The sequence below is a fragment of the Gasterosteus aculeatus genome, chromosome 5 (genome assembly GCF_964276395.1).
Source record: "Gasterosteus aculeatus chromosome 5, fGasAcu3.hap1.1, whole genome shotgun sequence".
Taxonomy (NCBI): Eukaryota; Metazoa; Chordata; class Actinopteri; order Perciformes; family Gasterosteidae; genus Gasterosteus; species Gasterosteus aculeatus.
In genome coordinates, this window is record NC_135692.1 from 6,323,915 (window position 1) to 6,345,489 (window position 21,575).

The window sequence follows — 21,575 nt, forward strand, 5'->3', positions numbered from 1 at the left end:
TTGAAAATCTATTGAAATTCAGCTTCCCCACTATTTTCAGCAGTTCTTTAAAATATTTTCAGCTTTTCTTATGCCTGTATTTTCAGCAGGAAATGCATTTTCTAGTTTATTCAGTTGTGTGGCAAAACTTGCTCTTTTACTCAACTACATGTATTGACTTGCAATGACTACTAGTTACTTTTACTTTTTCATTTTCTAAAATGTATTATGTTATTAGGGATATGATAAACTTCCACACCTGCTTGGTTTAGCAGTTATTGTGGTTGATTAGATCTACTCATGTTGTCAAGCATGGAGCTTCTCTGGGATATGTGACGTCACTAACCTCCAACAGTCGTTCCATATCGGAGCCAAACTACAAGACTTAAATGCTGATGAGGTAGTTAACTTTTGACTCCTACAACTGTCATAGCAGACAGGACAATGGTTCTCTGGTGCTGACACCTTACCTTCATAATATTGTGTTGTATCTCTATGATTAAAAACCAAAATGAATCAACCAAAAACCCAAATTACTTCCAATACTAATCTGATAATCAAGAGTTCTTTTCATGGGCTTAGTTGGGGGTTTGCTGTCTTGTCTTGATTTAATTTTGATCTTGAGTTAGGTAAGGGGGGAAGCAGGATGTGTCAAGCAGACACGAGTCTGACAGGATGGTGAGTCAGTTTATGTCCTGGCTGAGGAATGCAAGGTCTACGGGTCAACTAGCAGATTTACCAGCCAAAGGGGGGTTAGAGACACACCAACACTATTCAACATACACACTCTGTTCGCTGATGTTTACGTTAAGTCAGGAGTCTGGACATTGGATGTGACCGGATCTTTAGATGCGGGAGGTGGAAGGTCCTCCTCTACGCCAGTTTAGGGCCAATAGAAATCTTTACTTCTCTGTCTTTCAAGGGTTATAAAACATGATGTTCTTGCTGATGTTAGTTAGTTGTTCTTCCGGCCTGTGTGCTGCCTGAACCGCTCCTGCCTTTGCAAACGCAGCGCTGATACTTGACCTGTGATCTGACAAATAAATTTCCCAGAACGAGAGAAGTCGTTCGGCTGAATTTTTGATAACGCCGACCAGGCTCCAAATCTTGAACACGTATTCTTACAAATCCTTCAATACAACATTGGTCCACACTTATCAATGTGCGAGCAAATTAATGTAAATAAGTTGACTATAATATATGTGGAATCCTCATTAGAAGAGAATTAACATTTCATTAAATAAAACGTTTTGTGTTTCAACAGCCTATAGAAGAGCAGGCATGCTGGCCAAACTTCAACGAGGTTAACGCCACAGGAGTAAAAGTGCTGACACCTCAAGCAAGCACAATTTTATAAATCTGTCATTTTAATCACAGGAAATGTTCAGAGATTCTTTTTTTCAGCATTTGGATATGTATCCGCCTGGCAATGGGTACACATATTCTTTATCAAATGACGCCCTGCCTACTTAATCAAGTGCAGGACTAACATTTAGAAGCAGCTCTTTGGTGATCACGTCGGCTCTGCAGTAACAGGCATTCTGTAACGAGCTGCGTCTTCCACATTCCTCATACCAATTATTAGGCTTATAAGTGATGTAGTATTGCCGAAGACATGCAAATACATGTGAAAGATTTGGAGTTACCATCCAAATCCAAAATCCCTTTAAAGTTCCCTTTCAAATAACATAATTTAAACTCCACACAGTTGACAAAAAAAACAACTTTATTTTTTTCACATAAATACACAAGCATTTACATTTGCAAAGAAATGTGTTTTTACCATATCAATATATTCCATAGCTGTGCTTCTTGCCATCTCTGTATCTGTCTAGGTAGCGTAACGGCTGTCGATGAGGGTATTTGACCTGTGGAGGATGGTACACTGGAGGCCGGATGAACTCAAACACTGGCTCCCTCATATCTAAGGGCAGAAGATACATACAGGCATTATGGTTACTAAACAAACCACACATCCCACAAAACTTTTTTGTCGCAAAATATCAGAAAGAAAATCAAAAGGTCACATGACCAAATGTTCCCTTTGTCAGTGAGTGTTGACGTGGCTCACCGAGTGTGTTATGAAAGGTGTCGGAGACGGATTCGTCCCACTGACACTGGAAGAAAGCCAAGCCTGCAGGTGTCATGTTGTCCTGGTGCTTTCTGTAGAAATCCATCGTCTTAAAGGAACGATCCACCAGAGAATGGCTGCGCGGGAGGGTGGTGGGGGGGGGGGGGGGGCAAGACATGATCAGGATTTATTCAATGAGTGTAAAAGTACATGTGAACGATGGGAGTTTCATTTCATAGGTTTGAGATTGCTCACCAGGGCGACGGCCTGACATCCTCCCGGAAGTTGACGGGTCTCTCTTGCTTGAAGAGGACATAGACGTAGCGGTGGAAGCCCGTTCCTCTGGCAGGGAACGGGGGCAGGTAGTGACACAGCTCTTCCCCGGCCTGCACAGCTGCGTCCGGTATGTTCCCTCTACAGAAACACAGCTGATTTCAGGCTGTTCTAGTTGAAAATAATTAAAATAGCATTTCCTCCATCTAAATAAAATAAATATGCAAATTTTTTGATGTTTCACTAATGGATCAAGTGGTCTCCTACTTTACTGAAAAGTCCCCTCGAAGGCCGTATCCTCACACTACTACGTTCCCATTTAAATACGCAAATACTTTGCTGTGTTTACACAGATCTTCTACACGACGCATGACTTTAACAAAAAATTGAAGGTTAGAAATGCTGTAGAAGACGGATAACTTTGAAAATTGGGTCTGAGCAGTACCGGTTTCCTTCTCCAATTCGGCATGCCTCATCTTTCCGGAAGATCCCAGATAACAGCCTTAATTATTGATTAACCATCAGTTTTTTTGGTTGTTAATGAAAGAGAAACACCTTCAGCATTATAACCAAGTCAGAAAAATAAAACGTGTCACCATTATTTTTATTTTTAAGTTTATAAATCAAGATTTTTAAAAAACGTATGTTAAAACAGCCTTTTAATTTCAAACTCAGCAATGAAATCCTTCTCTCAAATATCAAAGTACGAATAAACTAATAATATTTTCAAGTAGATGGGCTTTTATTTTAAATGAAATTTGGGATTAGGCTGATAAAAAAAAGTAAATTGATGGGAGATGTAATTGATTCATTAATTAATTGATTAATCTTTACTAATTAATTGTCATTAATCACATTTTTAAACCTGCTTGTAAAAGGAAAATGTTGCTGCCAAGATTAAAGCAGAGTCGAGTTGAAATACTCACACCAGCCAATGGACATATTCAGTTTCATTATCCAGAAGATGCTCATCTAAAAAAAAAGAAAAGACAAGTTTTATTTTCAAACGGTTCGTAAATGCGAAGAATTCATGAATAAAGTGTGTTGATTAATTCGTGAGAGGCCTCTTGTGGTAGCAGATGCTGACCTGGACAGGTGAGCAGAAGGGTCCACAGGGAGCCCTCCTCTGCATCGAAGCTGATTTGAGGGAAAGAAGCTGCCTAAGGAGAAATGTAAAAGGCAAGAAACAGACGTTTAAAGGAAAGATGGGTAAAGAGCAGAAAAGTGAATAAAAGGAAATGCAAGGTACATGGAGGGGGCTTTGCCTTAGAGGATGCAGGGGGGAGGTTTAACTTCAGGTGACCTTGACCTTTGGAATATACATTCCAGGCCAACTTAGGACACTCTTAAACTTAGTTACGTACTTCTGTTGGTGTCAGCCGATTCCCATAATGCACTTGACCACTGTTGTCCTGGCCATAGAGGATCCGGAGTGGGACTTGAGGAAGGAAATACGCCATGGGGAAGAGATCCCTGAAGACGCCGTAGTGGTCGGCCAGCCTCTTTACATGAAACGGACCGCTGCTCTTCTCCCAGGTCTCATGCACTCGATCCAGGGGGATCTTAACTGGTGGGGCATAGGGGAAAGATTGTTATCACAAATATCCATTTAAACCATTTAAAAACGCATTGGTATTCCCATTATGGTAAAACTTACAAGTGCGCAGACGACAAGCCCTCTCCAGCTCAACGTTCTTCTTGTTCTCCTTCATCACCTGCTTCCTCTCCTTTGCCTCTTTGGTCCTGCTGGGTCGATAGTACGGAAGTCCAATGTCCACTTTTTCTGCTCCTGTATCCAACGCAGAACCAGAGGACATTGTTGATTTCACAAGCTTCTTCTGGGATGAAATGCAACGCTGGACGTAACGTTAGTCGTGTTGGCGTCAACAGTCGCGGCCTCCTCGGCGTCTCACCGTGCTCGGGGTCATTTCTTTCCACGTAGCTCCTGTAGGTCTTCCACCAGGCAGGTTGGTTGGTGGTCTCCTCGGCTTGTTTCAGGTAACGAGTGTAGCTGCGGTACCGCTCCACCGACTCCAGGTTTTGAGCGTCAAACTCGTCATTGGGCAGTGGACCCCGAGGTGTGGGCCGCCTGCAGAGGACCGCTGTTGTGTGGACACATTCCCCCCCCGAAAGGCGGTTAGTTAGCGAACGCTGTCCTGAAATCTATTGATAGAAATGATTGCGTTTCGTTTTCAGGTGATCTTAAAGTAAGCGTCAGCGCCTTAACTTTTGAGTCAAATACTGTTTTAATTATACAACGTTGAATAGTGTTAAACAGAGTCGGTTAAACGGACGCTAACGCCGGTGAATTAGCAGTGCGCTGGTATCGACCTGATCCGGTCATTCATACATCGTCATTGTAAACATTGTTTTTCCCGCTGTCAACATGTCCGGGACACCAACTATGTCCTACACACTAAGATATCCCGCTAAGCAGCGTCACGCCGAAAATTTAGAAAGGCTAGCTTCCGCAACCGATTTAGGGCAGCTCAGAGAAAGTCTTTAATAAATGAGAGAGCGCGGTAACGGGTGTAACGTTACATGCTGTAAAGAATGCTAAATGTGAAGCATTAAGCGGCCTCGTCACGATACCTGTTGAGACAAATGTTCTGGCATTATTGACCCCAAAATCTGTCCCAGTTCGCAGGGCACTGATGCAGACGCAGCGCAGCGCCATCTTGGAGTGATTTTTTCCTTTTTTTCTAGAAGATATGGTGGCCGAGAGGGGAGAAACGAGCTTTTTTCTGTCGTAGTTTGTGAGTAATCAAAAATTACTTCTTTTTTTTACCAAAAAGGATTCTTTTGTATTGACAGCAGCAGACATTGCATCTCGTTGTAAAAAAACGACCCTGTAAAGCCCCTAAATTAGTATTAATCGTACATGTATAAACGTGTTACATTGTAGTTACTGTCTAGTTTCAATGCGATTAACAATTTTTCCAACAGCCCATGAATGCATCATTTTTACGTGTGTCGTCATTGGGAAGGCTTCGTCTGACGACATTCAGCATTCACACAAATGCCGTACACGAATGTATTTATCTGTTGAAGGGGTAAGGAATGCTATTGTGTTCTTCGATGATATATACATACGTGTGTATATATCGGTTTGAGCTTAAATGTGAGCGCGGACTGTTGTGATGGCTTGAATGTTGTTATTTGTCTCTATTCTACGGCTGCTAAGTGACCTGAATCCAGGGTGATGTTAGCAAGCGCTAGCTGTTCCTTCCACTTGGCTTAACGTGTGTAGTCCACGTTACCGTGAGGACGAAAGTCTCGCCGTGGCTTTGCTGCTCCACAGTCTGATAACTGGCACTAACCAAAATTGCGGTGTTTTTTATGAGCGTTTTATTATTATTTAACCCCTTTGGGAAGCTTTCTTCTAATAGCAATGTGACACTAACCTCTTAACAGGAACGTAATAAACAGTTATGTTCCATTAATATCAAGGTGCACGATGAGACACTTCTATGTTTGAGTTTCATCACATCACTGTCTTCTTTCCTGTCTCCTCACAGAGGTCCACTCATCCGTCACAGATGGAGTCTCAGAATTCAAGCCTGATCTGCGCCATATGCCTGGACCGCTTCCGGATCCCCGTCACCATCCCCTGCGGTCACACCTTCTGTCAAAAGTGCATCGCCACTCACTGGGACACCAAGAGCAAGTCTGGCATCGGCCCTGGGTGCCCGATGTGCAACGAGGAGTTCGCCACCAGGCCCGTTCTCAAGAGGAACGTGTCCATGTCGGTCCTGACCGAGGCCGCAAACAGCACCGGCCCCTGCTGTAGAGAGTCACTCGCCAGGGGGGGCGAAGCGACGAGACCCATGCTGCTGTGCGATCGCCATAAAAAGCCGCTGGTTTACTACTGCAGGCAGGACAAAATGTCTGTGTGCTGCGAGTGCGGCATCTCGGAGTGTGCAAACCACGACAAGGTGTTGCTGGAGGCGGAAAGGGAAAATCAAGAGGTAAAGTAACACGACAAGCTGGTGTTGCGGCGCGGCTCGCGATTCCCCCGATGGCGAGCGTCAAAAGGAGGGGTGTAATTGTGACTGTGCAAAGCGTGTGCGTTCTCACTTTGACGTGTGCTCTTTACAGCTGCTGCTGGAAAGGAAGAGTAACGAGGTGGGAAAACTCACTGAAGAGACGCTGAAAAGTATCGCAGACTTGGCTGAGAATATCAATCAAGCTGAGGTAAACCACAAACCTTTCCCCCGGTGAAAGTACGATGAAGATAATGTAGATCCATAAAACACCTGGAAAAGAAGAATTTTAACCTAATGATGCCACATCTTTTAAGGTATGATTGTACACTTTCCATCAATAGGTGACTCTTCAGCAGACCTCCAGCTGGGTCAGTGTCAAGTTCTCCGCCCTGATCAAGATACTGGTTGAGAAGCAGGAGGCTACAGAGCTCTTTATTCAGGAGCAGAAAAAAGTCGCCATGAACGAGGCAGCGGCGCGGCAAGCGGAGCTCGAGGAGCGCTGCCAGAAACTCGGAGAGAGCCAGTCGCAGATCGCAGCTGTACGTAACCTCTCCGATACAGATCTCATCAAGGTTTGTACCCTTTCACCATCATTTAACTCAAATGCAGGGACCGTTATGTAACACCAAAACAACCAGAAACAGTGCCTCCGCTCAACTAACGCTGGGAGGTAAAATCACCAACCGCCAAAGTCATGGAGGGTTTCTTTCAAACGCCATGTCTCCTCTCAGGAATCAATGGTCCTGGAAGTCCCACGTTTCAAAGACATCCCCACAGTAGTGACTTCAAACCTTCAAGATCGATTGAACGGCGTCACCGATGTCCTGACCCGAGTCTCCAAGCTGGTGTTTGAGGACCTGGAGAAAGCTGTGAACGCCGCTGTGAGTGCGGACGAAGAAGGTAACGTGCCTTCGCTCGGAATGCCAGCGGTTTGTTCCGCGTTGTTTGCTGCGTGCCTCTCGAGCTTGTTGTTGGTCTCCAGGTTCACCTCAGGACAAAAGGCCGATCCTAGCTGTCGTTCCCAGTCCGGCCGCTCCGTGCCACCCGGGGGGGAAGGAGGGCCTTACTGCTTGTAAGTCGTTTGCTCCGACTATCAACCCTATCCTGCTGATTGTAATTTGTAGAGGTAATAAGCCTCAGTGTTTGGATGACATTGAATGTGGAAAGTCAAAGACGGGGGGCAGCAAAGTCACACATTGCCTTAGTTATTCCTGTGACCGTAGCATAGCATGCTAACACTGTGGATATCTGCCTGCAATCCGTCTGATTCCTTTGTTTGGCACAACAGACCGCTGCTCTCTGACCTTCGACCCCCGCACGGCCAACGGGCACCTGTTTCTGTCTCAGGAGTACCGCAAGGCGGAGCACCTGACCTCCGGGCCGCGCACCGTCCCGCCCCACGAAGCGCGCTTCGACCACACGTGGCAGGTGCTCTGCTTTCAGGGCTTCACACATGGGCAGCACTACTGGGAGCTGGAGGTGTCCAAGCCCTGGGCCTACCTCGGGGTAAACAACCCTGCCTGTTGTCTTTGTGCGGTTTTGGATAGAAATCCGACAGGAACCACTATGCGATCTTAAAGAGACGGTGACCTGTAGGGCCACGTGTCAATCTACTCCATAGTTTTCATTTGATTTGCTGATGGTCGGGAATAAACGTGGGAAAGTCTGACAGACTTCTAGGGGGAAGATATTATAGCTGAGCCTTTTAAAAGTATTTGACAAGGGAACCTCGTCTGCTGGGTAGTCGTTTTGAAGACTCTCAATGCTTTTTTGTCATTGACATTGGCGTTGCTGCAATAACAGGATAGCACTTCAAATATCTTCAGCGGCAGTTTACTAAAACTCAGAAGAATTCACAGCGATAGGGTGGATTGCCGAGACATTTTCATCAACATTTATGGCCCCCGGAGAAATTACTTTGGTGATCAGCCTCGGCTTTTCCTCCGGGGTCTGCTTCCACCGCCGCGGCACACGACTCACTCTCATCTTCCTTCGTGCTTCTCATCAGGTCACCTATGAGACCATCCCCAGGAAGGAGAAGGCCAAGAGGTCCATGGTGGGTATGAACGAGCTGTCTTGGAGCCTGCAGCTCGACGAGCACCAGCTCAGCGCCTGGCACGACGGCCGGCGGGAGATTGTGGCCGGCGCGTCGCGGCACAGCCGCATCGGCATGCTGCTGGACTACGAGGCGGGGACACTCACGTACTACGGAGACGGACAGACCAGGCTGCACGCCTTCCACTGTGCCTTCAGCCGGGAGCTGTTCCCCGCCTGCTGGATAGGTGAGGGAGTCAGCGTCACCCTCTGCTCCCCGTGAGCCGATGGCACTGGCTGAGTCCCCCCTTTAAGACATTTAGGTTTTTAATTGTGTTCTTTTTCTTTACAATGACTGCCTTCCTTGAATGTTTTAAGCAGAGGCTTTGACTTATTACAGGAGCACTTACCACACAACAAAAACAGCTAGGGGAGTTAGTGCCGGGTGCTAAGGAGCCCTCGGTTTCTATTTGGACGACGACAACACTTCCTTCATTCCTTCAAAAGTTTCTTTGTTGCAACGCAAGGCGGGATCATGTATTACTGCCGTTTGATTTTAAAGGCAAACAAAATAGTGTGATTACTAAGTAACGTGTAGTATTGCCTCTGACTTTCTTTCTTTTTGGGAGATCTGCTTATTCACTTTCTTGCTGAGGGTAAGATGAGAAAATCAATACTTGGTTTTAAAGAAGCTACATGCAGTAGCTGGCTAGCCTAGCTTAGCATGAAGGCTGGAAACAGCTACGCTGGCTCTGACCAAAGGTATTGGATACGCATAACAGCGCCTATAATACAATGTTGCCTGGCAACCAGTTGAGATGGCAGAAAGTAGAATAAATAGTCATAAAGTCACCTTTTCCCTATGGATTAGAATCAGTGAGCTCTAGAGGTGCTGGTTAAACTAAGTTTAGTTAGCATCTGATTGCTGTAGAATACTTACTCTTAATCTCCATCAGGAAGTGAACAAGCACATTTCCTCCAGGTAAGGGCCTCCAGCCGCTCTTTCATCCGGTCCGCTCTTCTCATGCAGCGGTGGGAACAGATAAAACCGACTCGAGTCGTACAGGCACACACACGAGAAGTCGTAGCAGTATAAGACAGCCACACTTTTCTTTTTTACATTGCTGTAGCACGGCAATTGTTGAGGAATTGCTCAGGCTCAACTTAAGTGGCCCTTGCTCTCTGGAATCGCTGGTTATACTTGAATTATTAAATAATGTTATGAAGATTTCTAACAAGTTTTGGGTTTGTTTAGCAGAATTCACCAAAAGAAAAGCTGTGAGCCAGTTTATAATGTTGTGCATGTGGGACAATAACCCACACCAGGCTACAGTGGATAGAATTTTACTAGGTACTGTCCCATTAAAAGTACAACGCCTTTCTGTTGTACCACAAGCACTGAATTTGGTGAAACCAAATGGTAGGCTGCACATCACTGACACTACGAAACTGAAACAAGGGACTTTGGGAGTTCACCCGGCCTGTACAGTTTTTTAAACTTTGACAGTGTTGTGATGGAATTTTCTGTGCTGTACATTTGGTTTTTAATGGTCTTTTAAAAAGAAAAAAACATCCTGAGCACTTAAGAACGGATGGCTGTGAGCTTGAGGCGTCGAGGTTCACGACATCATGCGGCAGAATGTGGGAAGCTGCCGTGGATTTGCACAAGTTGTCAGAGACGGGAAAAGCACGTTTTCAGCCCAATGACATGAAACATCAGCCCTTGTGCAGACACTGGAATAGGTTTGTGTTCGGTACACTAATGCTGTTTTAAGTGGGACACCCATCAATTTGTGATTTGGCGATGCTCAGTGTAGAAATAAAGGCAAAAGAAACTTGTTTTTCACATGAATCAACATCCGTTTAATAAAATCCAATGCACACATGCACTAGTTGAGATCGTGCTTTCTTTTTTGTACTTGAGCCATTTTACATGAATTATTCAATAAATTAGTTTGAAATAAATAGAGCTTTATTGTTATTATAATACACACAGCCATGACAGAGCGAACAGGAGCCCGACACGTAGCATTCTGAGAGTGCAAAGAATCAGCCGCGGATGTGCCACAGATACAGTATATAGATATGTGACTAGAGAGGAAGGAAGAGTAGATACTCAGATACTGAGGGCGCTCACATTAGATTCCAACTGCGGAGTAAAGATCACGACCACAGAAAAGTAGAAACGCCTTTTATTTGTTTCCACAACGTCTAAAATGACAGAAGAATGAAAGGTGAAGCAGATGACAGTGAGTCGAACCATTTGTTTTCCTCGATTTTTTTTAGAGCCATAAGAAAAACAGGAAGTGACATCATTGGGTAACTGCTCTGCTCATAATCCCTCCCCGCCTCGTTGCCCTCGCTCTCTGCTCTAATCCAGGATCAGGAATTCAACGCGTCGGCTCGCCGCTGCTCTAATCTTTGCTCCTCTCGTCCACTAAAACATGCCAGGGCAATCCGCTCCCTTTACAAAAGTTTTGTTTAACCCTCTAGGTTAGTCTTCTCGAGAAAATGTTGCAATGTTCAAAAGGTCTACATATTAAAAGCCTGTACAAACAAATAATAGAAAAAGAAAACACTGCATTCAGCTTGCCACTAGCAAAGTAAACGTGGTTAGGTGCCTCCTAGTTTTAATAGAGAAAAATATGAATCTGAAGTTTAGGGTGGCGGTATGATTCCCAGGAGAGCTGCAAGGCAAATTGAATGCTAAAAACAAATGCTAAAAACAAATCAACCACATAGCCTCTAAATCCAGACAACTGTGGCGTTCCCTCAAAGATTGCTACCAACTCCTCCCATTCCGTGCTTCTGAATCACAATTTATGAATAATTAAAAGCAATGTGAAAGGTAGAAGATGAGAAGGTGAAACCACAAGGAATGAGTCGGAAGGTGACCGGAGAGATGAGAGGGGGAGGGGGGGAGAGGGGGGGGGGTGTCCACGTTGGCCGAGGGTAGAGAGAACAAGAGATGGAGATCCGGCAGGTCTACTGGTTCTTCTTGTCTTCAGGAGGAGAGTAGGGGGGAGGCTTGTCCTACAGAGGGAGGAAATTCATCGTTTGAGACAACACTGTTGCACAGAAACAATTCTGAGCGACGCTATTTTCATTCAACTGTGCCTTAAAATAGTGTGAGAGAGAGAGAGAGAGAGAGAGAGAGAGAGAGAGAGAGAGAGAGAGAGAGAGAGAGAGATTTTTTTTTGATTTTCAAAGGGTCTTTTATTACATCATTTCGGTTAAAATTAAACGGTTACATATAAACGGTCAATGAGGATCTACAACAAGCCTAAATCATGTGAAGAGAACAACATAAATCACAGATGGATGACCAGAGCGTTCTCGCTGACTGAACACAGGAGGTTCTTCAGACCCCAAATGGTAACAAAGAGTTCGGTGTTGTTGGTCAGTTTGTAGTAGCCAAACTCCACCCTGAGCCGAGCGGCCAGCAGCCCTGTCAGCATCAGATTTGCGTCCTCCGACCCTCCACCACGCACACGGTTCTGTCTCGTTTTCCAAATGGCCAGTTTGGACATTCCTGAAAGGAAGTTTAGCAGAGTGTGAACGTTCTTCTTGCGAGCAGAATATTTTGGTCCGTAAATAAATAGAGGTAGAGAGAATTGTTCCCCTAAGCCCCGAAACCATGCCTGTAAACGTTTGAATAGTCCCTTCAGTCTGGAGCACTCAGCAAACAGGTGGTAGACGGTTTCTGGCAGAGGACAGAAAGGACACTTGTCCCCCCCTCCCGGGTCCAGGTGTACCAGATATTTGTTGGTAGCTATGGCTCCATGCACAACCCTCCACTGGAGGTCCCCTGTCCGTTTGTCCACAGGAGGCTTGTACAGAGACCGCCAGCAGCCCCCCGGGGAGCACTTCCTGCCAAAAAAGTCGACCCACCTTGACACCTTCACCCCCGTTAGAGAGCGCAAGTTTGAGACCTTCACGGAGACCTGGTATGCTGCCTTTCTCCCCAGAGACTCAAAGTCACCCAGTTGTGGTGTCTTCAGGGACAGCAGTGTATCCTCACCTGCTGTCCACTGTCCTGCAGCCGCAGAGACATCAAGGGGGGGGAAGGCGTACTCACACCCACCGTCCCATTGGTCAGAGAGTGATCGGTCTTTTACAAATGACCTGAAACCTTCTGGCAGGGAAGCACAGACCTCCTCCACCAGCCTGAGCAGGAGCCTGTTGGAACGGATGTGGGTCAGCTCTGCCAGGTGAGGGATGGAGATCTTCACCAAGTGACCCAGTTTCACACAGCCGGCCTCTCTCAGTCGGGTTCTTAAGCTGACGGATGTCAGGGCTTGGGATGTGATGAGCTTGCCCCCAAGCAGCGGCTCCTCAAAAAGCCACATCCCTGGTGTTGTCTCACCACTCCGCTTGTGAGTGAGAACCTGCCACGCCTGGAGGACGGACTCGTAGAACACTGTCAGACCAGTTATATCTACTAGCTGGGGCTCAAGCAGGAAAAGATGCTTATCATACCCCATGCGTCCAGCCCTCCTTAGTAGTACACATGCAGCATCAGTCCATGGCAGGCCGGAACTGTAGAGCAGTCTCTGGGCGGTCAGTAGTCTAAAAGCTGTCACCCGTGAGGCGATGTCCACCAGGCCTTGACCCCCCTCCTGGATCGGTAAATACAGCACAGCAGCTTTCAACCAGTGAAGGCCTGACCAGAAGAAGTCCACAACGGCCCTCTGGATCTCAGCAATCAGGTCCCGGGGTGGAGTTAGAGCCGCCAGCCTGTGCCAAAGGGCCGAGGCGACCAGGTTGTTGACAACAAGGACCCTCCCCCTGTAGGACAGCCGAGGCAGCAGCCACCTCCACCTCGACAGTCTAGCGCGCACTCTGTCCAAAGCCCCTTCCCAGTTCTGTTTCTGAAACTCCTCAGTTCCTAGAAAAACACCCAAAACCTTTAACCCCTGCCTACCCCATCTGAGGTTGCCCGGTAGTTTTGGTGCTTCTCCATTGGCCCATTGACCAACCTGCAAGGCCTCACTCTTCCCCCAGTTCACTTTGGCTGAAGAAGCCCTCTCGTAAGTGTTAATACAGCTGCTTAGGAGCAGGACATCCCTCTGATCCTTCACAAACACGTTTACGTCATCAGCATATGCTGACACCATCAGGGGGGGGCGCTGAGGCAGTCCAGGCAACACGACTCCAGACAGACGGGATCTTAAAGTGTTGAGGAGTGGTTCAATGGCTATGGAGTACAGCTGCCCAGAGATGGGACATCCCTGTCTGATGCCTCTCTCGACCTGAACTGGACCGCTCAGCGCGCCCCCCGCCTTCACCAGACAAGTGGCTTTTTTGTACATCGCACCCAACAGTGACATAAACCCTTCACCAAAACCAAAAGCTCTTAAAGTGGAAAAAAGAAAATCATGGTCCACCCTGTCAAAGGCCTTCTCCTGATCTAGGGCAATGACACCAAAATCAATATTACACAGTTTACCAATGTCCAACAGGTCCCTCATAAGAAATATATTGTCCATTATGGATCTGTCTGGCACGCAGTAGGACTGGTCTCTGTGAATAATACAGGCGAGACATTTTTTAAGCCGGTTGGCGAGCACCTTAGAGAAAAGTTTGTAGTCTGTGCACAACAACGCCACCGGTCTCCAGTTCTTTAACAAGGACAGATCTCCCTTCTTAGGTAGCAGGGAGAGTACTGCGTTTCGGCACGATGTTGGTAGCAGGCCCGTCTGCGAGCTCTCCTGCAGCACCTGCCACAGGTCGGCTCCCAAACAGTCCCAGAAGTGTTTATAAAAGTCTGCAGGCAGTCCGTCGAGTCCAGGGGCCTTACCAGCAGCCATCTGACCCGCCGCAACAGTCAGCTCCGCCAGGGAGATGTCAGCATCTAGGAAGGCCTTGTCTTCTGGGCCCAACTGTGGGAGACCTTGAAGCAGTTCTGCAGCACTCTCGCAGTGGTCGGCCTCTTTCCTGTAGAGGGCGCTGTAGAAGGCGACGGCGTGCTGCCTCATCTCAGTCGGATCAGCTGTCATCTTGCCGTCAGGGAGGCGGAGACACACCATTTGTTTGGCCCGAGAGACAGACCGCTCCAGGTTAAAGAAAAAGGATGTAGGAGCATCCATGTCCCTCACACTTATAAACCTTGATCTGACTAGAGCACCTTTAGCCTGTTCCTTTAGGAAGGACCCCAGTCTGTCTTTTTTCTGCTGAAGCTTGTGGGCATCTGTGCTAGTGTGGGGGAAAAAGCTGTGCTCCATGTCCCTGATCTCCTTCTCTAAACACTCAGTGACTTTCTTGACTTTGTAGGAGGAGCCGCTAGTGTACTGCTGCACAAAGACTCGAATGTGGGCCTTTCCCACATCCCACCACAGACTAAGTGACTGAAATTCGCTCTTCCTCTTCCCCCAGATCCCCCAGAAAATCTTAAATTTCTCACAGAAGTCCCTGTCCTGCAACAGCTTCACATTAAAGTGCCAGTAGGAGTTGGATTTTTTGGTTGGTGAGATATGGAAGTCTAGGGTGACCAGGTGATGGTCTGTGAAACCCACTGGGAGAATGTGGCAGTTTAATAGGCGATTACCATAACTGGAGGACACGTAAACCCTGTCCAGCCTGGCTGCTCTGATGTTCCCCTCCAACATTTTCACCCACGTGTACTGCCTCGCCCGAGGATGTTTGACCCTCCATGCATCCTCCACACCTGCCTCAGCAATCACCCGGGACAGAGTGGCAGATGACTGATGGTGAGGCTCCTCCCCTGTCCTGTCTAAAAAAAAGTTAACAGTACAGTTCCAGTCTCCCCCCATCACTATACACTCGTCTTGGTCGTAGTGCAGCAGGGCATCCCTTAATTTGAGGAAGAGGTCTGTTCTAAGAGGGCCTTGATTCGGGGCATATATGTTAATGAACACAAAAATGATGCCAGCTATGGATGCTTTGACCACTAATGCCCTGCCCGCCTCCACTTCTGTAGAGGAGAGGATGCTAACGTCCAGCCCAGGTGAGAAGAGGACGGCCACACCTGCAGACAGGTTGGTCCCATGAGACAGGACATACTGCCCCCCCCACCACAGACCCCAGTCCACCTCGTTGTGAGGGTCGCTGTGGGTCTCCTGCAGAAAGACAATGTCTAACCTCTTTTGTTTGATTATTTCTGCAGTGACCGCTCTCTTCTGGCGGTCCCTCCCACCATTTATGTTTAAAGAGCCCAAAATCACCTTGTGCATTAGAAAGAGAAAAGAAGCAGTGACGCAGACAAAAACAGGAAACTGTAACACAAAAAAGGAGTGCAGCACATTCATCCCAAAATCAATCACTGGTCCTCAGCCTCTTGGAACCCTTCACTCCGTCTCTCTCCATTATCTTCCTGAGAATAGTTACATGCTTCTTCAGTCTGAAGCGCTTTTTCTTATCCAGAGAGTTATCATCATAAACTTTCTGCAAAAGCACAGCAGTTCTGATGAATTTAGCACCGTCTGGGAAATAATCTAAAACCTTGATGGACTTCCCAAACGTGTCATCCAGGAAGCTGTTTATCTCTTCCAAAGAGTACACGTCTCCATCTGCAGACATGGAGCCCGAGTCAGAGAGGTTATCTGATTCACTGTCGCAGTCCATCGCCTCCTCCTCTTTCTCGGGCGGTGCCCCTCCACCCATTCCACCTGGGGGGTCAGCGCTGCTGCCTACTTCACCTGCTCTGTTACAGTGTGCAACACCTTCAGTCTCTGCCCCCTCTTCCCCCACACAGTTCTTTTCCTCAGCCTTTTTCCCATCATCCTTTTTTCCTTCTCTCTGCTCCCACCTATTGTTTGTTTTCTGAGACTCTTCCTTTCCCTCCTCACTGGTCTTGTCCTCAGCTCCAAGTCTCATCTCCACTCCTGTCCTGTCATCTTCACTCGTTGTTTTGGCCTCTCGATTCTCATCCTCTTCTGCTCCTCTGCCTTCCTCTCTGCACTTTGTGCTTATTCCCTCTGCCACACCTCTCCCCTCCTCCCCTGTCCTTTCCACTTCAACGTTCAACTCCTCTGCTCTTGTATTTTCTATCTCCCTTTCCCCGTTTTTCACTCCCTCCCTAACTTCCGTCCTGTCTTCCGCTCCTGTTTCCTCTGCTCCTTCCTTCTCCTCCACCCCCCTCCTTTCCGCTGTATTAATACCGGTAGTTGGGCTCTGATCCCTCTCATGTGAGCCCACCTGTCTGCCGTGACTCACCTCCACTCCTGTCTCAGCCGGCGGCGCATCGCCTCCCGCTGGCTCGTCATCCATCGGCGCCCCGGCGTCACCGAGCCCTTCTGCCGGTGCGGGCTCCGATTCTGCGCGCTCTTCGGCGGGCTTGTGAGGACAAGCGTCACGCTTGTGCCCCATTCCCCCGCACAGAAAACACTTAATGCTACCCGTATTTGCGTAGATCATATAGTGACCCTCGCCGTGCTTCACTCTGAAGGACACCTCTAGCGTCTGTGAAGGACATGTGAGGAACATGGACACTTGTCTCCTGAAGGATTGGACATGTTTAAGTTTATCGCTCTTGCAGCCCAGTCCCACGGACCGGAAACCACTCGCAAGTTTTCCGAAGCGCAGTAGCTCGCGCTCCAGCACCTGGTTGGGTATGAAGGGGGGGACACCTGACAAGGTAACCCGCGTAGAGGGCACCGCGAGCGGTGACACCTGCAGGTACACCCCGTCTACGGTTACGCCGCTTGCCACTAGCTCCGCCACCAGCCGCTCCTCCTTCAGGAACACCAGCAACCCCCGGTTCATGCGGGAGGCGTGGGACAGGTTAGCGTGCCCCACGCACTCCCCGATGGCCAGCAAGACAGCTTCTACCGGGACGCCGGGGTCGGGCTGGACCCGAACCCCATGCCTCAGAGACGGCGTCTCGGAGGACGCCATTCCCGACACGAGGCACGGTCCTCCGTCCCCTAATCACCACCAAAACCCCAGAACCACTACAGACTACCGTTACTCACTCACCCTGTGAAATAAGAGGAACAGTAGAAAGACAGTCCTAGAAAAGTCACCAAACTCTCCACCAAACTCACCAGCTCACCACGCACCCAACCGCCATAGAGAGAGAGAGAGAGAGAGAGAGAGAGAGAGAGAGAGAGAGAGAGAGAGAGAGAGAGAGAGAGAGAGAGAGAGAGAGAGAGAGAGAGAGAGAGAGAGAGAGAGAGAGAGAGAGAGAGAGAGAGCCCTCCAGTAAACAGGGATTGCGTCTTGAAAGCCAAGTCATTTGGTGATCTGTTGTATTGCGTCACACCATAACAAATTGGATTGGGGAAATCGTTTTTTGCTGCACATTAGTCATATTGCCTACAGCAAACATACAGCAAACTGCTGCAAAGTAAACTGGGACACCTAGGAATGCCAAGAAGAACACTACATCTACATTCTATTAGTTTGGGATTATTTGCGCCTACCTGTGGCAGGTACACATGTGTAGGAGCTGGTGTGGCACCGCCAGCGCTTGCGGCTGCTTCAGCAGCTTTGGCCTCCGCTGGGACAGAGACGGATAATGAGAAAGAAGATGGGTTCACGATTAATACGGAACTGACATTAAATTGCTGATGCGTATCAAGTCTGAGGTACAAAGGGTGGCATCATGTCCGTGGGAGAAGGAAATTTAAAATATAAAAATACCTTATTCTGTGTCTGGAGCTACTTAACCTGTTACAATGTGAGGTGAAAACGTTTTCTTTTGCAGTTCTTTAAATGTGCAATCCAAGCCAATACTCAGGGCCACAATATTTCATGGCATTGTCTACAGTTATTCACACCGTTCATGTGTTAATTCCATGAGAATGACTGATGGAGACCACGAGTGATGTGGCGGACAGTTTTTAATGTTTTGTTTGAATGTTTTCAAGTTTAAGAATAAAGCTTCCCGCTCACTTAATACTGACATATATCAAGTGATTATATACGTTCAATGCAACTAACTGTGTTCCACTGATTTGCTTAACATCAGCAACACAAACCTTGTCACACAAAATGACAAGTCAGCTGCAATCGATTCCCAATGTAAGCACCATACAGCAACCCAGAGTCCTCCCTTTCTTTCTTTCTTTCTTTCTAATTTATCATTGGCTGAATTAGCACCAGGAAGGAATTGGAGCGGTCGCCACTTAAGACTCTGCCAGAGAGCCTCACCTGCTGCTGAGGAGGGAAGGTCCGGGTCATGTGGGGGCTGCTGGCCTAGAGGAGCAGAATAAGGAGGCGGGGGTATGTAGGCCGCAGACGCATCAAACGCTGGAGGGTTGGGGTAGAATACACCTGGGTAGATGTTGCACAGAGCTGCAGATTAGATGAGCGAGACGGCAAACACTCGCACAAGAGTTGAAGGAGGTGATTATTATAGCCCCTACCTGGTGGAGGAGGGTTGGGGTAGGAGTAGCCGGGGGGAGGTCCAGCGGGGTACATCCCATTAGCAGGGGGAGGAGGGTAAGCATAAGCCCCGTTAGCCATGTAAGGGCATCCACCAAACCCAGAAGTCACTGGCTGACCTCTTGACGCTGCGAGACATGAAGAAACAACGGTGGCCTATCAGCCAAAACCTCCATAACCAGGATTTTATCATACTAGTAATGTGGCTTTGTAACCATACCCTGCGCTGCAACCTGCAGCATGTGCTGGCCAAACTCTATAGCTCCTCCAGCAGCAAAGATGAGCTTGAACGTAGCAGTGCCCTCCCAGCCACCTGTATGTGACAACACAATAAAAATCCCTGGAGTTACGGTCTGCCCAACAAACTGGCAGACACAGAATACTCTCCAATCACATGTAACCCAAATGAAACACATGCACCTCATGCACATGTATATATATATATATACCTACCTCCAGGCTCAGAGTTGACAGTGCCCTTGATGTAATTGGCTCCCAATACAGGTTGTTTTATCTCACAGCCCTTTATAAGGTAGAAGGGCATCATAAAGGACTGCAGTGCATCCCGCCCTTTAGCCAGAAAGATCACCTGAGAGACAACAACAGCAACCAACATCATCTCAGCACTCACATGAACTCACAAAGCATTTTCCCTTAAAGGACAAGGGGAAAACAAAACCAAATACTGCTCAGTAGTTCATCAAGAGTTCTACAGATTGTTGTGTTACTTGCCATCGATGGTGACACATTTATGTAAACAAGGCTGTGGCGAACAAACCCTGTATGGAGTTAGGTAGATGCTGCCTTTCTTGCTCTTTCTGAAGGCTTCTGGCAGACTGTCCGCATCACAGAAGACAAGCTCCACGTTATCGTAGTTCATCAACACACTGGTGACAGAAATGGACACAATCAGTACGTGACAGAACAATTCGGTGCATTCCTACATTATCTGTACAGGACTTTATTTGACAAACAGTAAGACTCAAACCCCACAACTATAATCTGTTAACAGCTTTTAAAAAAAATAAGATCACTCGGTTGTTGTGCAACTGTTGGGTAACTCCGATCAGGATGTTTTCAGTTAACAGAACCACAATAAAGGGATTAGCCGAAGTGTCATCTAGTAACAGGCTAACTACTGGTTCTGGGTCAGCTGTAATGGGGTTATTACTGCGCTCCAGTGTGTTCCAGCAGAATCTGTCTCGTGTGTATTCGTGTGATTCGCTGTGACTTGGTCTGGACGGCGCAAAACAAAAACACACGATTCATGGTGGAGCAGGATGATGCAGCATCACAAGCACCGAAAATCAACTCAACTAACACAAAGGTTTTAATAATATTGTAGCCTCAGCCAGGTGGGCTAAATATAACGTTTAAAACAAGTAGTTTTACAAGTAGTGAATACGTAAGTACGTCTGCAGTCGCGTGAAGCCTTCTACGGCGGACTGCGGGGGTGATAACCGCTTGTAGGCCGTGTTTGGGCTTCGGGTCTGACACCCGGTTCTGTGAGGTACAACCCGAATAGTCTTGTTAACAAAAATGGCTTTACAACAACGAAAGTAACACGTATGCGTGACGTTATATCTGGTTTCGTTTTGGAATAAGCGCGAGCCACAGTTCAATTCGGCTTACGTAGCACCTCGTTAAAGCGACGGTAACGTTAGAATAACCGCTCGACTGTCAGAAACCACTTGCTTTATCGCAGAATTACACCGGCTCGTGTGAAAATGAAGCTAACCGATGCTAAAAGTTGCCTCCTCGGTGAAGTTAAAGTGACGTCAAGAATCAGTTCGCACAGACACCTGTTTTATTTTTTTTTGGTGCCTTCGTTATAACTAAACGAGCACGGTGTGACGTTCTCCCCGGTGAGAGCGTGACGCGTGAGTCCGGTTAACGGTAACGGCTAACGTTAGCTGACGCTAAAGCGTTGCACACGTTACCTTTCGCTGTTGTTGATGATGACTCCGCCGGACTCCGAGTTGTTCTGGTTCAGAGTCATGTCGACCGGCCTCCAGACTCTCCCGACGGCAGAAAGGTGAACGGTTGTGTTCCTCTACCAGACGACGTGTCTACAGGCCTGTCTGCCGCCTCGGTAGCTTTTTCCCCCCTGCGTTGATAACGGTTGTTTCGATAATTCTGCTTGGTTGTGATGTTGCACCTGTCCTTCCGCCATTCGTGTGACACGCTCACCGCGTGACGTCACGCGTCCTTTTGTAAATGAAATGCGTTTACGTCCATTTTTTTTACAGTTACAGTTGTTTTCTAAAAAAAATTACCCACTACGTTTTTGTATGAGAAATATTTTGTCAGAATTAAAATAATGCAATGAATGGTGAGAAATAATGTGTAGGGCGAGTACACAGAGACGTTTCTAAATGGGGAATATAACAGTAACAATTATCATTTTTAGTCCACATTACAAGACGATTATTTTGTGAGACACCATAGGTTATTTTTAATAATAATATTTTTAATAATAATATTGGTCTAAAGCCATTCTTTATTTACATCCAGAAAACGACATGAGGCTTTTAAAGTAAGAAACAGCTCTTCTGCAAATGAGTTAAGGATAGAAGAGCAGTTAGGTTGCTAAAGGGCCCGCAAGGTTGTGAAAAAAAATGCAACTTCATGTGGGTTGGCAAACAATAGTCTGTCCTTTCTTTGTCTCTGTGACACACAAACACCCACACACACACACCCACACACAAGGTACCAACCACAAAGTGGGACTGGATGGAACTGTCTTTTTTGTATGTCAAATGATTAAAAAAAGTTTTTTTTCAAACACAGGGTCAAATGTCGCAACTCTTATCTTCTGTTGACTTCACCCTTTTATGCTTCTCAAATGCAAATCATCATCAGTCATTTTTTTTTATTCTCTCTCA

The 21,575-nt window shown here is 47.1% G+C and overlaps 3 protein-coding genes across 4 annotated transcripts; 1 reads left to right on the forward strand and 2 right to left on the reverse strand.

Annotated features, from left to right (window-relative positions):
* Positions 1-1,687: 1,687 nt before the first annotated feature.
* On the reverse strand, positions 1,688-5,495 carry mrpl38 (mitochondrial ribosomal protein L38). Its single transcript, XM_078102795.1, has 9 exons — positions 4,916-5,495; positions 4,237-4,425; positions 3,981-4,112; positions 3,688-3,890; positions 3,411-3,483; positions 3,250-3,295; positions 2,306-2,464; positions 2,051-2,187; positions 1,688-1,903 (listed from the first exon to the last, which is right to left on the reverse strand). Exons 1-9 carry the CDS (start codon positions 4,998-5,000, stop codon positions 1,767-1,769), a joined length of 1,161 nt encoding a protein of 386 aa, XP_077958921.1. The 5' UTR covers positions 5,001-5,495; the 3' UTR covers positions 1,688-1,766.
* trim65 (tripartite motif containing 65) lies at positions 5,249-10,308 on the forward strand. 2 transcript variants are annotated; one of them, XM_040177569.2, is made up of 8 exons: positions 5,249-5,376; positions 5,842-6,291; positions 6,422-6,517; positions 6,651-6,881; positions 7,041-7,209; positions 7,292-7,381; positions 7,598-7,815; positions 8,318-10,308. In XM_040177569.2, exons 1-8 carry the CDS (start codon positions 5,356-5,358, stop codon positions 8,624-8,626), a joined length of 1,584 nt encoding a protein of 527 aa, XP_040033503.1. In that variant the 5' UTR covers positions 5,249-5,355; the 3' UTR covers positions 8,627-10,308. The 2 variants fall into 2 exon arrangements, with proteins under 2 accessions (XP_040033503.1, XP_077958915.1); XM_078102789.1 differs by having other exon boundaries at positions 5,290-5,376; positions 5,863-6,291.
* wbp2 (WW domain binding protein 2) lies at positions 10,183-20,910 on the reverse strand. The gene is made up of 8 exons (XM_040177577.2): positions 20,631-20,910; positions 19,469-19,577; positions 19,144-19,279; positions 18,911-19,003; positions 18,672-18,818; positions 18,457-18,579; positions 17,727-17,803; positions 10,183-11,376 (listed from the first exon to the last, which is right to left on the reverse strand). The coding sequence occupies exons 1-8, from the start codon at positions 20,687-20,689 to the stop codon at positions 11,329-11,331; spliced, it is 792 nt and encodes a 263-aa protein (XP_040033511.1). The 5' UTR covers positions 20,690-20,910; the 3' UTR covers positions 10,183-11,328.
* Between the last annotated feature and the right edge of the window lie 665 nt (positions 20,911-21,575).